At 35.4% G+C, this 17,557-nt stretch overlaps 2 protein-coding genes and 1 long non-coding RNA gene across 4 annotated transcripts; 1 reads left to right on the plus strand and 2 right to left on the minus strand.

Annotated features, from left to right (window-relative positions):
* Positions 1–1,306: 1,306 nt before the first annotated feature.
* On the plus strand, positions 1,307–10,632 carry tha1 (threonine aldolase 1). The gene is made up of 7 exons (XM_046853575.1): positions 1,307–1,845; positions 4,764–4,847; positions 7,392–7,480; positions 7,748–7,933; positions 8,091–8,228; positions 9,148–9,340; positions 10,042–10,632. The coding sequence occupies exons 1-7, from the start codon at positions 1,578–1,580 to the stop codon at positions 10,347–10,349; spliced, it is 1,266 nt and encodes a 421-aa protein (XP_046709531.1). The 5' UTR covers positions 1,307–1,577; the 3' UTR covers positions 10,350–10,632.
* LOC124388673 lies at positions 6,790–7,754 on the minus strand. Its single transcript, XR_006926457.1, has 2 exons — positions 7,603–7,754; positions 6,790–7,455 (listed from the first exon to the last, which is right to left on the minus strand). It is a non-coding gene; the product is annotated as an uncharacterized LOC124388673 (long non-coding RNA).
* tmem235b (transmembrane protein 235b) lies at positions 7,901–17,475 on the minus strand. Of its 2 annotated transcripts, XM_046853577.1 has the most exons (5): positions 17,304–17,475; positions 17,114–17,173; positions 16,778–16,915; positions 13,099–13,379; positions 7,901–7,924 (listed from the first exon to the last, which is right to left on the minus strand). In XM_046853577.1, the coding sequence occupies exons 1-4, from the start codon at positions 17,473–17,475 to the stop codon at positions 13,144–13,146; spliced, it is 606 nt and encodes a 201-aa protein (XP_046709533.1). In that variant the 3' UTR covers positions 7,901–7,924; positions 13,099–13,143. The 2 variants fall into 2 exon arrangements, with proteins under 2 accessions (XP_046709533.1, XP_046709532.1); XM_046853576.1 differs by lacking the exon at positions 7,901–7,924 and having other exon boundaries at positions 11,071–13,379.
* Positions 17,476–17,557: the final 82 nt, after the last annotated feature.

Consider the following 17,557-nt stretch of genomic DNA (forward strand, 5'->3'; position numbering starts at 1 on the left):
AATCTATTTTACTAATAGATTGCATTAAAGTGAAAATCAATATAAAGTTTTTAAAAGTGTTGCAGTTCTGGGTCATTTTCAGCTTACAGATCCAGAAGCAGAAGCACTTGCCATGGCACTGTGCCAGCGGGACAAACATTCTCATTATAATACAATCTGAGCACAGGGTGCCAGCCGACACACCCGCTGCGCCACTCCCCTGTCGTCATGCCTCTTACTGGAAACCTGAGCAGCTGTTCTACTCAGATTCACCGTGGAGGCTGACACCTCCTCTTTGCTTTTTTTAGAATCAAACAGACAAAACAGACCTGTGAACACACCGCCTGTAAAGGCCTGGAATCCTTCACTCCAGGCAGTGTGACATCACTGTATCAGCCGGGTAAGCCTGACTGACCAGTATTCCTATAAATAAGAGCACATTACTTCAGCTTCTTAACTGTGTCACCAGAGCCAGGCATGTTACAGAGCTCTGCTGTCAAATAATCTCTGATGTGATCACATGATATTGAGCCAGACTGTCTGTCTTACTGTGTATGCATGCATGCATGTATGTATGTATCTGTCTGTCCATTTAACTATTATAATGAGAATTAAGATATTTCTATAATATTTAATTAAACTTCAGGGTATAATGGATTATATATTATAAACAAATTATTATTGCAATTTCAATTACTGTACATGTGAACTGTGTGACGTTACCTGAACATACCGTTGAGGATATGTGCTGATGGCGCCATCGTATGGACAGAAACACTTTGACCATAGGTCTTTTCCCTGATGTTCTCCAACCATAGAAACACTGTAGAAAACCTTACAAACGTGCAGTTTTAGTGGAGATCTCAACAATTAAAGTACTAAAAACTAAGTACTACGATTTTTAGATCGAACTTCATTCAACAGTTTCGGGGCCACCCATGATAACTGACTCGAGGTATCGTAAGTATCGTATCGTACGACTTGATTTTTTCGGAACTACCAAGTAAGGTGGATAAAACCACGGAGGTTTTCGTTCATTCATTTTATGAATTATTCAGATAAAAGTAAAGTGTAATTTATATGATATTTTATAAAATATCATTCTTTTGATATTTATCATACAGAAAAATATCATAATAAACAGAATAGACAATTTTAGACTCGACAGTTCGCGTCCATATAAAATATTTAAACTTTCTATCGGCTTCTCCCGTTAGGGGTCGCCACAGCAGATCATCCGCACGTTTGATTTGGCACGTTTTTACGCTGGATGCCCTTCCTAACGGAACCCTCCCCATTTATCCGGGCTTGGGACCGGCACTGAGAGTGGCTGGGGTTGGTTCCCTGACCGGGGATCGAACCCGGACCGCAGCGGTGAGAGTGCCGCATCCTAACCACTAGCCCACCAGGGATACCCATATAAAATATTTATTTATAAATAATCGATCGGTCGATTTGGCAACGCTGATGATCGATGATTCACGCGCCACTGTGCATGTCTGGGTCCACTTATAGGTTATGGTGAATGATTATTGAAAGCAGCCACACAAAGTTCAGTGTTACAGTAAAGTGTAGCTTTTATATGAATCGTTTTGATCATGTTACTGCGTTCACTTGTCTGCTGTGTTAAGTTCCGATGGGTTTCAGAGGGAATCCGCCATGCGGGTGGTTATTTGCGTGCAGCGGATCAGATCCGGTCTTACCGTGGAGGCAGCAGCAGCAGCAGGGTGGTTCCGGGCTCACGCGCCTGGCACACGGTGGATCTGCGCAGTGACACGGTGACTGAGCCGGGAGAAGCCATGCGCAGCGCCATGGCACAGGCTCGAGTCGGTGATGATGTGTTCGGTGAAGACCCAACCGTTAATGGTTAGAGGATGTCTTTTTGTTTGTTTGTTTGTTTTAACCTCAGACATGATTCAATATGCAACAATTCCTCTTACTGTACAATTCAAACAGTTCTCTTCCGAAAATATTGGATTTTAATTTTCATTTGACTCCTAATTATTAACAGTTGACTTGCACAAATGTGACCCGTTATTTACACTCGTTTGCTATTTTATCAGCTACACCTACTCTAAATGTTTAATACAGCTGGTGTCTGTAAATCGTCCTTTGTATTATATATTTTCAATATATATATATATCTTGAAAATACACGGGTAAATCATCCGCACTTTGTGTTGCGCGTCTAATCCTGCACTTACGGTACGGGTGGTGAGAGCGGTCAAAATAGAAGTAAAGACGTTTCCGTTATAAAACTAATAATAATAAAAAGACAAAAAAGTAAAAATGTCAGTGCATTTTCAATCATATTTTATATTCAAACACTTATAAAACATTTTCTTTTACAGGTTAGCTCATTCTTTTAAATTATTCTTATTTAGAGTGTCTCTGTTTATTACTTTATAAAATTTCAACTTATTTTACTGTGGAGTTTTTGAGAAAAGTGAAGGCAAATTCACTCCAAACATCACTGCATTTTCAATCATATTCCACATTTAAACATTCATTAAACATTTTCCTTTATAGGTTTGCTCATTCTTTTAAATTATTCTTATTTATAGTATCCCTGTATATTATAGTCTTCAATTTCAAGTCATTTTACTGTTTTTGAGAAAAGTAATTTACTAATTCACTAATAGACAGGGAGACTCTAAATAAGAAATATTTGAAAGATTGAGCAAACCTCAAAAAAATGTTTTATGAGTGTTTGAATACGGTGATTCAAATGAACTGATTTGTATGTTTCTTAAACATTGTACCGTAGAACGACATGAAAATGAATTCAGTGACAGTCACACGCACTCTGAGTAAAGATCAAGTAAATGAATTAGCAAACATTTAAAGAAAGGTGAAATAAAGGTGATTTTGCTTTTACATTTTACTGTAAAGTTTCAAACACTATACAGTAAAGATGTTTAAGAGTGTCTGAATACGGGCCTTGATTATACATATATTTACACCACACACAAGAAATTGTATTATTTGTGCTTTAATAAAAAAATAAAATAATGTATTGCTATTTTGTTTTTTTGTTTGTTTGTTTTATAACGGAAACGTCTTTATGAATCTATTTTGACCACTCCCACCACCAATACCGTAAGTGTACGATTAGACGTGCAACACAAAGAAAGGGGCGGCTGACTTAACCGTGTATTTTTTTGCACCAATCAAAAATATGACCACTGAGCTGAGTACCAGTGAAGGGTATAAGACAAATATATATAAACATAAACTATGCACCAAAGAATGAGGTAACTGTCATGCAAACAAAAATATACTATGCAAAGAATAAAATACTAGATATGTTTTATGATGTTTTATTTTAAACATTTGTTATGCCATTTTTTGGGATCCACGGATTTATCGCCATGGCCGATATATCAGACAATATTTGGATTTTTTTTTATTATCCACATTGGCCTATAAATCTTTCTGTTTGTCCAATGTCTTTCTGTTTGTCCAATGTCTTTCAATCAAGCCTCTCAGATGTAAAGAACAGCATCTGGCAGAGATTAAAATCACCAATCGCCCTTCTCTCACTAACATAACGCTCTTGTATTTTATGTTTATGTTGTGTCATATAATAAAACTGCCGTGCAGTGATGTCTTATTAAAACAGTATAATGAGAAGTCAGATCCGCGGCCCAACAGTAGCTCCCGTGGAGGACACGCATTAGATATGAATGAATTCAAACCTATATGAAAACGTGTTTCCCCTTACAATTAATCAAAAATCCCATGACAGGTTCTTCCTCAGATATGCCTGTTGTTCTCAGTTACTTTTAAACAAGGCACTGTTCCAGCAGGCTCGTATTATTTTTACAATCAAACAGACAAACAGAACAAAACAGTCATAAATATACTTTGTAAACCAACTGTATGATATATTTTATTAACTCTGTATTGTACATAAAATACATAGAATTACACATACTGTTTTTTATATTAATTTATGAATATTGATTTTTCCTTAATTGATATATTTATCCTGCAGTAAGAAGCAGCAATGATTTATTTGATAACAAATCTAATAAACATTTAATTAACATTGAACACTTTCAAATACAGTGCGTTTTGTTTAGATAGATGGCCAAAAACAAATTCCCTTGTGTGTATTGCCAGAACCAACACCCGGGAATGCAAAGTGCAATATTTGCAGTGACGTAAGAATGGAAGCTGTATAAGTGTAAACATGTTCACTAAAGTGTAACCTCACTTGTTTTGTTTGTTTAGATTATATGAATATTTATTTTTGTAGATGTTTTAGCAGACACAAGGTGAAGTTGCAATGAAACTATTAATTTGTACAAATGTCTTAACTAGTAAATATTTTTGTAGGGAATATTTTACAAATATTATGCACAATAAATGTTTATTTAGTTCTACCAATTTTCTGCACATTTCTAATTTACTGTTATTAAATATTATAGTATAGTATTATTGGTTTCATGTTGACAATTAAAAAATATGGGAATATGTTAAATATATGGGAATTAAAAATCCCATATTGGTCAACCACTAGCCATTACCCCCCTGAAGTTGATGTTTTTCTTTCACCCTTATGTAACACACTAACTATTCTGTTACTTCATTTCATTAATTAATAAACAACACATCTTTTTTTTAATCCATTTGTTGTCATGTCTGTAAAACAAGATAATTCTTGTTACCACTTGCTTTATAACAGCATCAGACCTACAGTATGGTGTCAAAATATAGGTGTTACAAATATCTCATTTGAAAACTGATGTGTATGTTTTTAATGAAGTTTTGTGTTACAGAACTACAGGAAGTGGCAGCTAATATGTTTGGCATGGAGGCAGCTTTGTTTGTACCCACAGGAACTATGAGCAATTTAATTGCAGGTAACAATGTAAAAATAAACACTTTTTTTTGTTTGTTTCTCTCAGATAGACTATACATTCACATAGGTGTTTGGCAGAGACACTTCCTAACTATGCAGTTGGTATCTTTTACATTAAATAGAAATAATTCCTCCCATTTTCCAGTAATTTTTCCCTTCGGGTTGTCTTGCTAAACTTGTATGGTTAAGGTGTTGGAGTCGTGAGTTAAAATCCCTGCTCAGTTGTATACAATAAGATTTTATATATATATATATATATATATATATATATATATATATATATATATATATATATATATATATACACTTACCGGCCACTTTATTAGGTACACCTTACTAGTACCGGTTGGACCCCTTTGCCTTCAGAACTGCCTTAATCCTTCGTGGCATAGATTCAACAAGGTACTGGAAACATTCTTTAGAGATTTTGGTCCATATATGACATGATAGCATCACGCAGTTGCTGCAGATTTGTCAGCTGCACATCTATGATGCGAAGCTCCCGTTCACCAAATCCCAAAGGTGCTCTATTGGATTGAGATCTGGTGACTGTGGAGGCCATTTGAGTACAGTGAACTCATTGTCATGTTCAAGAAACCAGTCTGAGATGATTCGCGCTTTATGACATGGCGCGTTATCCTGCTGAAAGTAGCCATCAGAAGATGGGTACACTGTGGTCATAAAGGGATGGACATGGTCAGCAACAATACTCAGGTAGGCTGTGGCATTGACACGATGCTCAATTGTTACTAATGGGCCCAAAGTGTGCCTAAAAAAAATATCCCCCACACCATTACACCACCACCACCAGCCTGAACCGTTGATACAAGGCAGAATGGATCCATGCTTTCATGTTGTTGATGCCAAATTCTGACCCTACCATCCGAATGTCGCAGCAGAAATCGAGAATAATCAGACCAGGCAACGTTTTTCCAATCTTCTATTGTCCAATTTTGGTGAGCCTGTGTGAATTGTAGCCTCAGTTTCCTGTTCTTAGCTGTCAGGAGTGGCACCCGGTGTGGTCTTCTGCTGCTGTAGCCCATCCGCCTCAAGGTTCGACATGTGCATTCAGAGATGCTCTTCTGCATACCTCGGTTGTAACGAATGGTTATTTGAGTTACTGTTGCCTTTCTATCAGCTCGAACCAGTCTGGCCATTCTCCTCTGACCTCTGGCATCAACAAGGCATTTGCGCCCACAGAACTGGCGTTCACTGGACATTTTCTCTTTTTCGGACCATTCTCTGTAAACCCTAGAGAGGTTGTGCATGAAAATCCCAGTAGATCAGCAGTTTCTGAAATACTCAGACCAGCCCGTCTGGCACAAACAACCATGCCACGTTCAAAGTCACTTAAATCACCTTTCTTCTTGAACTGCAGCAGATCGTCTTGACCATGTCTACATACCTAAATGCATTCTGTTGCTGCCATGTGAATGGCTTATTAGAAATTTTGCGTTAACAAGCAGTTGGACAGGTGTACCTAATAAACCGGTGAGTGTGTATATATATATATATATATATATATATATATATATATATATATATATATATATATATATGATATTTTAAATTCTCATTGTATATTTATATTATGTATAGCAAAGCACATTCCATTGTTGACTACACCCTGCCACTCAAATGACCCAAACTGATCTTGTTTGATTTGGTTAGATTCAGACTACTATCTTATTTTATTTTTGGTGAGGCGTTTGTCATTTGCCTCGGAATGTGATTGTGTGCAGTTTGCAAAGCAAGGTAAGGTTTTCTGCTTGAGTCATTCTTGGCACTTTGCATGTAATGTTTAACCTAATAATATGATTATTGCCTAAAAAGCAAGTATCTTTGTTAAACAGCAGTGTAGTTTGTTGGTCTTTAATAATGATTAACCAGTTAATTTCTTTAGTTTACTGTAATATAAAATAAATTGCTTGCACATAAATTAATGTGAGATAGTTTTCACCATATATTTATTAAAATACACATCTTTTGATAATTAAAAGAACAGAGTTATTTAAAGCATTCAAACAGAAACAGGATCCAAGAAAAGTTACCTATTTGAAAATCACATTCTGCTTTCAGGTGTACTTTAAACTTAATGTTTAAACCTTTACAGCTCTCACTAAGCTATTTTACAGCTCACCCCACACTTCATTGCACATAAGACACTTTATACTCTGTAGAATTCTGCACAAATGGACCTGTTTATAAACACCTATTTAAAAATTGTTACATGTACAAATTCTTTAAATCTGATACTGTTGCACTTTACACATTACAGTCTTTTTGTACTACTGTCATACTGCTGTCATCTGTTTTTTTACAAATGCCTTTTACTCAAAACTTCTGTAATGTTTACATATACTAGGATGTATACAGCACCTTACACATTCAGTTCTTTAGGATAAATATTATATATATATATACATAATTTATTTTTTACAAGTATGCTGCTGTTATCTAGTACAAAATCCGTCTATATTGCTCTGAACTGCTGATATTGCACTGACTGCCTATACAAACTCTCTATACTATATTTCACTCTCAGTCATGGTCCATTGTAGAGAGAGGGGGGATGAGATGATAGTTGGGGATCTCTCTCATCTGCATATCTATGAGCAAGGAGGGAGTGCACAGGTATGGATCACAGAGAGGAGAGCATACAATTTTGTGTCGTGTTAAATTTTGTTATTGATTTTCAGCATGTTTGATGAAATATAAAACAATAAATTGGTAGATTGATAATTGAATAAACTGACCTTAACCCTGTCATTTGCTTCTTTTGTTGCTCCAGTATGAGCAGATGAACATATGTTTTTTTTTCTGAAATATGCCAAATGATCTGAGTGTGTGACTGTCATGTCTTGGCAAATGAAAGGCACCTGCTCTGATGCATTTCTCCAGCTTGCTGGTGTTCACTCCACCACACTCACAACCATGGCTGATGGAACATTTGATCTGGAGCAGCTGGAATCAAAGATCCGCCATGGATACCCTGATGTACACTATCCCCGCTCACGCCTGGTGTGTTTAGAAAACACACATAACATCATGGGTGGGCGTGTTCTCCCTGTCGCCTTCCTGCAGCAGGTTAGAAACATTGTATTTCAAAATTCATTTATATTATTTACACTTTAGTTCCAATTGAATCTGTAAATTAAATGACAGATTAGCAAAGACTGTTAATAAATTAATTAATTCTCTGATGTTATTAACATGGTCAGAACTGCAACATTTTTTCCACCAGCTGCGCTCTATAGCAGATAAGTATGGACTTGCTGTGCATATCGATGGTGCTAGGCTGATGAATGCAGCAGTGGCACTGGATGTGCATCCCTCTGTCATACTCAAACACTGCCACACAGTCAGTGTGTGTCTGTCTAAGGTAAGAGCGCTGCTCACTGAAAGTGTCTGCTTAAATTCGATACCAAGATTTTGATTAAACTTGAGGTCAGATTATAGTTAATATTTTGGGAAATTTTTTGGATATGAAGACTATTGGCTTCTGAACACTTTGCCTGTATTATGATAATGATAATAATACAATGGTTACTTATATATTTTTTACAATGAAATAAAATTGCATTGTTGCCTATAATCAGGACCTACCATCCATAATCGGCCATATACTCTTCCAGCTAAAGTGAACTTACTTTTAACTTAATGTAAATTAGCAGCATGGTGACAGTGAAGATATTTCCATTTCAGTTACACAACTTCATGTTCTTTAATATGAATTCTTTTTTGAATGCTGACAGATGCACATTCAATATATTTTGGTACTGTACTTTCACCCAAGAAATGCAAATGATTGCAGATATTCTTAATGCATGGCTTCATTATATATTTTAAAATTACATTTCATTAGTTTAGCTTAAATAATAGTTATAAAACCAAAAAAATTTATATTTATTGCAGTACTGAATGATCAATATATATATATTATACTGAGACACAATAACATATTCCGATACATAATATTAGACATCCATTTATTGAGTGTACTCCGTCTGTTATGATTTGTCAACCACCGTCTATTCTGTCTGTGGAAATAAACCAGTTTTAGTCCCGAACAGTATATTTATTGAAACTGTACAATCAAGGTGTATAACATAGATGCCAAACACAGAAAGACACCAAAGCACGTACACATATACATGACACAAAATGTATTTAAAAATAGAACAGATAATTCTAGAGAATAAGTGGGAAAAATTGCAAAGGAGATAAAATCTAGCATTAATGCATCATTGTTTCAACATACTATATCTTAGCAATCATTACTCATAGGGTGTCTTTGAAAGGGATTGGGAGCACCTGCTGGGACCATACTTGCTGGGTCTAAAGAGTTCATCCAGAGAGCAGTGCGTGCCCGTAAAGCTCTGGGAGGTGGAATGCGCCAGTCAGGGATTTTAGCAGCAGCTGGAAGAATTGCCCTGTTGGACATGATGGCTAGACTGGAGGAGGACCACAGGAATGCCCAGACTTTTGCCAGAGGTGATGTATGACCCTCAGAGCCATGACTTTAAATACATGTATTCTCATTATGTCTAGACTTTCACTGCCTGTCAGCAACTTGGGGACTACTTTTCCCCCTCTTAGTAATGTATTGTTTTAGTTACTTGCCATGGTTAAATTCAGAAGAGCTACTTATTTTTAGGATCTGCTTAAAGAAGTTTTACCACAAAGATACAGCAGTTCAGACAATTTGTTATAGTCCAAATTTGGCCAATATATCTGCTTTCTTGCTCGTTTGTTGTGTTACACATTAACAATTCAAGCAACCAATATCCATCCAAAAGTACACTATATGTCCACCTCTACAACCAGGCCTTTTCCAGAAATTTTTACACAAATTCTGAGGCACATGGTTTGCTAGAATACCTTTTGATGATGTAGAATTAAGACTTTGGAGGAATAAAAGTCAGGTGATTTTTAATGGTAGGATGCTGCGATTGTCACCAGCCAATCAACCAGTAATTAATTTGGGCTTAAATATTCACTGTAAATGAACACAAGTTTGCAACAGGTGTACTGATAAGTAAAACAGGTGTGTTTATAATTTGTAATTCAGAAAACCAGATTAAATCCATGGGACATTCTCCTTGTTTACGATATAATGCATGAAAAATTGCTAAAACACATCATAAAATATTTCCTTTGAGGTATCTAATATAATGTTTTTTTCCCCCTCACAGCTCTGATGGAATGCAGTCCTCCTTTGTACCATGTAGACTTAGCATCTGTTGAAACTAACATATTGCGTTTCGGTTTGCGAAATTCTGGGCTGAGTCCGACTCGTTTCTGTGAGCTGATGGAGGAGGTGAGCGAGGAGGAGGTTGATGCTCTTAACCAGGGTGTACGTGTGCTCATGTTCCCTCACGTCGGGGGTACGGTGAGAGCTGTGTGGCACCTCGGGATCAGTGAGGAGGACACTCAGCTAGCTATAAAGAAAGCCCAGTTTGTGGCCCAGCAGTTTCACTTAAAATCAGTAAGAGGCAGATGAAGGAAGGATGAAAGTTAAATCCTTATTATTCCCTACTTTTTTTATGAAGTGCTATGAGGCATTCTGAACTAAATTATAAACATTTGTATTACACACCAGCCCATGAAACAATCAATTTACATTAAGTCCTCTAATAATAGTATAATATTAATTTATATTTTGATTGGAATAGGTTTTTTTTTGTAATTTATTATTACATAAAGCCTGTAAATCTTTCAGTCTAAATTGATAACAGTTGTGAATGTGAATTTAAAATTATTAAAGAATTTTACACATTGTTTAATTAGTCTGTTCAAAAAAGCAATAGTTTAAACATAAAATCCTTTACATTATTATGTATGTGTAGGTATGTATCTTATTTTTGGTTGCTAGATAGTATTTCATTTGCACAGATTCCTATAAACTAGACAGGAAAAGGACCAGGTGATATGTTTTCTAATCTTTCTACTCTACAGCTGCCTAGTTTGGTTGTGCCAATGATAGTCTCAGACTCCTGTTCCTAGCTGACAGGGGTGGAACTTGAAATGGTCTTCTGCTGTTATATGCCCATCTACCACAAGGGCTGATGTTTTTGACATGCTTTACTGCTCACTGTGGTAGTAAAGAGAATTATGAGTTTCTTTAGCCACACTGAAAGCTCAAACCAGTCTTGCCATTTTCCTCTGAACTGTTCAGAAAGGCTTTTCAACCCAAAGAACTGTTGCTCGCTCTCAGTTTTTTCTTCCACATCATTTTGTGTAAACCTAAAATGTTGTTTCTGAAAACCTCAAACTCTCCTTTTTGCTACTAACAACCCTGCCATTGATAAAGTCACAGATTTTTCTTTTTTTTCTTTTTTTATTCTGATGTTCGATATAAATATCACCTGAAGCTCTTGATCTGTATTCTTGTTTGCGTTGCACTGTTTCCACATGATTGGCTGAATAGTGTTCCTGATAAAGTAAGTATATAATATGCATATTATATTATAATATATATGACTTATGGATATTATTGTAAGCTTTGAAAGATAAATGTCCATGGTTTACATATTGGTTATTGTCTAAAAATCTGTCCAAAGAAAAAACCCAACAAAGTGAAAAAAAAAAAAAATATATATATATATATATATATATTTGAAAAATGGTCTACATTCTTTTCTAATTTAATACCACAATTGTTATTACAAATTAGATTATGACAACTTGAGTAAAACTGTGTGCACTTGAACTGGCATGTATGGTATATGACTGTGTCTGGCATGTATGGTCTATGACTGTGTTAAAATATGCTTTAATAGAAGAAATTAAGCATGAATAAACCAAGCTAACATGGTCCACATCACAATATTATTATCAGAATATTGACTATTATATTTTCAAGATATCACTTTTTGTTTTTAATATTTCAAAATTCTAAACTTCAGCTTATTATCAATTTTGATTAAAAAAATCCTTGATTTTTAGTGAAGTTCTAGGCTTTTTTGACCCCAATGTTATATAATACATAAAAGATCTAAATCTCCATTGGTAATAAGATCGTCCTGTAGCACATTTTGTCATGCATTTTTCTTTTGGGAAATAATGAGTCTGTCACTAAAGTTTGCATATTAAGTACATGTAACATATTTTTTCATGAACACACACACACACACACACACACACACACACACACACACACACACACACACACACACATATCCTAGAGATGGATTGTCTAAATTACCAGGGGGAAATTGCATCTCAAACCAGAGCCCTGAGCCACACACTAGTCACACCGTTTGAAAACAGCTGCACAGAAAAAAAAGAGCTTTACAAGTGTCAGAGTAAATTAAATGCTATGTAAAAAAAGTCCATAAATAGTATTGCACTGTATCTGCTTTCTAATTAAATACACTTTGGGTGTGTGGGGAATTCAATTAACTTTGATGGTTAAAAGAATAGTTGCCCATGGCAACAAGGTACACCAAGGTAACAATGTTCCAAAGCTACAATCATGTGAATAAGCGTATATAATACTATTAATGAATATACTAGTTTTAATGTATATATTTTTTAAATGATATATAAAAATGCTTATATTATCAAATGCTTTTAATTGATAGTTTTTATTTACGAAGTTATTTGGATAAATTATGTATTATGTATGAGTCTTGCTGCTAGTAGGCAAAGTAACAGAAGTAAAATGTCACAACCACCACTTACAACAATATATTAAAGGGCAGTTAAAAAAAAATGACCTTATGTAAAATAATGTAAAGCACAAGTAAAGCACATCTCTTAAAATTACAACCCTGTGTGGACTGGTACATTCTGTGCTTACATGTTTAAAAAAAATTATTCTTCAATGTATCTTTTCTTTGTTATTGTTTTTAATGCTTTAAAACGGGTTCTGATGGGAAAATAGTCTCACCATGTTGACTTGACCATTGCTGATAAAATCATTGTTAAAAAATAAAGATCTTGAATTAGGAGGATGGGAAAATGGGAAAAATAAAGGACAAAGTTCCTTCAAAAAAATAAGGTGTTAATAATTTTGTTTTAATTTCATATATGTACATGTTCTTGGTGAACAAAAATACATCTTTCTCAATTAGTATTCAAGTAAATTATATAATTCAAATAAAGTATGTAATGAAAAACAACCACATAGAGTTATCCTTATAGTGCTTTACATTTAAGACAAATAAAATAAATAAAGGGATGTTGACACTATTGGAATGACAGCAGTATTGCTTTTGAACTTAGCATGCATATGATAATTACTGTACCTTAACATGCTTATGGTTTGCACTGGTGCTCTGGGGGTTTGAATTTTATATAGGGGATACAGTCTCCTGGTACTGGGATAATTGGACCATCCGGGCAGAAACCAAGAGGAGAAGACCGGTTGTTACTTCCAGAATAAAGGAGAGCCAGGCCAAACCCACTGACCAACCAAAGGATGTGTGAACCATGGCCATCTGTTCCAACCCAATTCTTAGCTTTGTCTCCTCCAGAGCTTTTTGGGAATAACTGATGTACAGACTTACACCAGAGAGAGTGAGAAGACCTAAGGAAAAACAGATATATGGAGTATTGTGAGGATCACACTTTTTTTTTTCATTGAAATTTAATTTGATATATTTTCTTAAAATAGTTGGTATAATCAATAATTTTTTTTAAAACAAAAGAGACATGTTTAGACATGAAGTAATATAAACAGACGTCTACAATTGCATTTTGCATAAACCGTTTTGCATTTTTAGCCACTGGGCCTTAAATCAAATGCAAATATTGATCATTTGACATTGATTTCGAAGACAAAATTATTAGCAAAACTGGTATCCAACAAATCTGTACAGCATTGGAAGAGTATTGTAAAAGGCTTGAGGCACATCTCACAAATGTTTGCTCAAAATCTGATTTAGATGACTATCACTAACTTACATATATTCTGAGCCACATGGGTGCAGATACACCCACCTTCAATCCGATTTATTACTCTGCTAAATTAGCAGTCATCTACAAGCTTAATAATCACATTCAGGAAATACTGGTCTCAGTGGTATGCTGCGTCATAAACAAAACAAAAACAATCGGATAAGCTGGTTTTCCACTTATTAATAGAAAAGGACTAAAAGCTTTAAACCAGGTTTCTAGAGCTGCACTCACGTGTACTGTAGGGAGAAGAGCTCCTACTGGCCCGTTACTACAGCACTGAGACTGTCAGGCAGCAGGTATTAGAACTAATCAACATTAGTGCATGCCACTGCAGGTCTGTAATGTCAGAACTCGCATCTAGTTAAACACTTACAAAATGAGACAGAATAAGTACATAAACTTAATAGGCAATAAATTGTCAAATAAATGCAGGTTCTAATTAGCAAAATGAAACAAAAAAGACAAATAGACTATTGGAATTAATAATTTGCTCAGCCAAACAAAACTGTCTGTGCATGTGTGTCTGTGACATTATATCCTATTAGTAATCAGTCATAAGGTCTTAAAATGCTACATACTAAAAATACAAGGTTAATAATCACAACCAACATCACAACCACAACCAACATCATCCTGTGCTTTAGGAAAACACTCTATCAAAACTTCTGGTAAACAGATATCAATAAACACTTTACCTTAATCCTACACTTTGCTGGGATCATTTGAATACAATTTACATTCGACCTGTTTCATTTACAGTTGATCTGTTTGGTCTGAAAAGTGATTTTACAAAGAAATATGATAGAAAATGGCTCAAGGAACATAACTGTACACATAAATTTGATTTTGACCAGTTTGATCAGCATTTACACACACACACACACACACACACACACACACACACACACACACACACACACACGTATAAAATCCTAAAATCTTCATCTTAAAATTGGATGAAAAAGCAGGAAGCAAATGAACACTATTACAGTAAAAGTGAATCCTGACCAGGATTTTGCAATCCATATCCCACATACAGTATTGTGTAAATCTGTGCTGTTCAAATTCATATACAAGGTGGTATCAAAATGTCAAATAAATGACTATCTACGATTACAGACTGTCACTTTCAAAATAGTCTCCCTTGAACAGCAATGGAGCACTCCCAGCGTTCCTGACACTTCTGAAATATGTCAGAAGCAAGTCAAGCACATTCCGCTATTCGCAATGGATCTCCACAAAAGCGATGTCTGAGCTGGATCTTTATCTTAGGGAAGAGGGTAAAGTTTGCTGGAGGCAAATCAGGCATGAAGCTTGGGTATTAAAGTGAGATCATGTATCCGGTGAGAAACTTGTTTGAGGAGAGTTTGGGAACAGGGTGTGTTGTCATCATTCTACCTTGTTCTAAGATGATGAAATCACAGATGTGGTAATGCATGTGGTCCCTGTGACTCTGCGAGCAGCCCTGCACTGCCCTCTGTTGGTGTATTACAATACTAGACTTAAATCTTTTTGATACCACCTCGTGTTCCCTACAGAAAAAAATAAGACTTCTGCATTTTAAATAATTGTAATCCAAACTGTAGTTTACATCAGTAAATACTGAAACTGTACAGTGTCATATTGACATGACTAAACAATTTGACTTATCTTGTTTGTGAACGATGACAAAAAGACATTGTTCTGAAGACAATGATATGTTCATTGACACAAATACTTTTTGAGAGATGAAATCAGAATTTTGAGAAATGTACAGACTTTTGCAAGTAATTCATTTCGTGGTGCTGTTTGTACTAATTGTTTTGAGAAATGAACTTTCTGGTATGTAAATACTAAGAATGATTCAAGAAATGCTTCAAAGTAAATGAATAACATACAGGACATTATTTCACAGAATTAACACATTTATACAGCTGATTGGATTTGCATAACTGTTTAAACACTGACATTTTTAGAATTTTGTAAACAAATGTTCCTATTTGCATACATGTTTAATGCTGGATGGCCATCATCCATCTCCAAAATGTATATGTGCATGTCTTAATGAGACACAGTTAAAGATGACAATTTTTTTTACTCTTCTTATAGTGAACAAATAAACAGTTTACAACCTGTTACTTTAACATGTTTTTCAGATTTCATCAGGCATTTACCCTTAGCTGTTTTTTTCCCATTTAACAATAAATATTGGTTTGATGTTTACAGGATGTTCTTTTCTTGGGGAAAACAAATACTGAATTTGTTATAATTGTGACTTAATGAATATCCAAGTCCTAAGAAATGCCTTTGCAGTATTCATAGCATGTCTATAGCTGAACGGTCATATGAAAGTTATTTTTATATGGAAATGGTCCACATGTGGAACCCTTTTTAAAGAGAGAAGACAGTCTGTATCCACGGTAGAACTAGTGTGCTTTTTATTTTATTTTTTTCAAAGGCAGGACACCTAAACAACTCATACATTCACCTCCTGAATCAGAATACTTAAATTGTGTCTTTTTTGAGATGCACAAGCTTATTTTTTTTGTTGATGAAATGCAGAATTACTAAATGTATTTAGTAAGGCTATGCTTGAAACACTTCTGGAACATTACAAAAATGTTCAAGAGAAGCACAACTCTCCTCACTTTTTATCCCCTCCTTACACTCTAATGTTCAAGCTAGAGGAAAAAGATTTCAATAAAGCTGTTAATTTTGCCCATAGGATTAAAAGATAATGCACTGTAATAACACTAGTCCCAAAACACATATCAAAACAGCCAATTTACTCTTTGGTTTTCTTCCAGCTAGCTGGCAAAGACCTATTCTAATAAAAATATCATGGAAATGTGAAGCAATTAAAATATAGAAGATGCTGCTGTAATTAGACAACTATTGCCTTAGAAGGCAAATTATGATGAGTTGCCCTCTGCAGTCATATGCTTTCATGCTCAACCGAAAACCAGCAATTGCACCAACTATAAATCAGCTATTTAAAACAACAGTATTCTATGAAGGGCATGCAATGTGTATGTAGCTGAAACTTACTGCAAAGAAGAAAATAGGATGCAGTTCCCATGAGGAGAAGTCTACACCGGGCTAGAGAGCTGGCAATGGCAAATACTCCTCCAAATACTAAGAGCACCAGACTGAGAGGCAGCAGGACAGCAATCGCATTATGCATATCTGCACGAAGGAGAATTATAGCTGCTTACTTACCAACAAAATCAAAAAGTATAAAGTACAGCATATAACTCCTGTTTATACTGTATGTGAGCATCAGAGCAGAAAGCATGTTGATCAGTGATGTGACTGACAGTAAAATGAGTTGAATGTATTGCAGTAATACATTGTAATAAAAGTTCCATATGAGAAAATGCTTACTCTGCATATGCCTTTCTGACTCTGATAATATTGGCGGGTCTCCTATGATGGGCTGATCATCTGCAGTCAAACACATTACCACTGGAATAATTATGCTTTATTATACAAGCCCCCAAGTTATTTATTAATCTACAACCAAAGAACAAATTATTTTGGACAAATGTTGAAGAAAAAAAAAAAGTTGCCTTACCATTCGCCACTCCCCAAAGTCCAGAATGCACGTGCTGTGGCTCAGTGTTATTCGTCCTTTGATCTTCTATAATGTACCAGTACTCGGTTCCGATAGAGAGCGCCAGAAAGCTGAAGCTGAGAATTGCGCTTAATCCAGCGCCGAGAACCACAGAGCCAAATCCAATTCTCATTGCGACCAATGAAGCCGATTATTATTACAAGGAAAAATACAAACCGGTGCTAAAACTTTAGCACTTATCATGCAGAATAATG

The sequence above is a fragment of the Silurus meridionalis genome, chromosome 7, assembly GCF_014805685.1.
Source record: "Silurus meridionalis isolate SWU-2019-XX chromosome 7, ASM1480568v1, whole genome shotgun sequence".
NCBI lineage: Eukaryota > Metazoa > Chordata > Actinopteri > Siluriformes > Siluridae > Silurus > Silurus meridionalis.

Bases quoted from the DNA above. Each gene is read 5' to 3' on its own strand.
- tmem235b (XM_046853577.1), bottom strand. From the start codon at position 17,475: ATGAGAATTGGATTTGGCTCTGTGGTTCTCGGCGCTGGATTAAGCGCA. The intron at 16,916-17,113 runs GTAAGCATTTTC...TCCTTCGTGCAG, and splicing joins GTCAGAAAGGCATATGCAGA to ATATGCATAATGCGATTGCT. The intron at 13,380-16,777 runs GTAAGTTTCAGC...GTTTTTCCTTAG, and splicing joins ATCCTATTTTCTTCTTTGCA to GTCTTCTCACTCTCTCTGGT.
- tha1 (XM_046853575.1), top strand. From the start codon at position 1,578: ATGTTACTGCGTTCACTTGTCTGCTGTGTTAAGTTCCGATGGGTTTCA. The intron at 4,848-7,391 runs GTAACAATGTAA...TTTCACTCTCAG, and splicing joins TATGAGCAATTTAATTGCAG to TCATGGTCCATTGTAGAGAG. The intron at 7,481-7,747 runs GTATGGATCACA...GCATTTCTCCAG, and splicing joins AGCAAGGAGGGAGTGCACAG to CTTGCTGGTGTTCACTCCAC.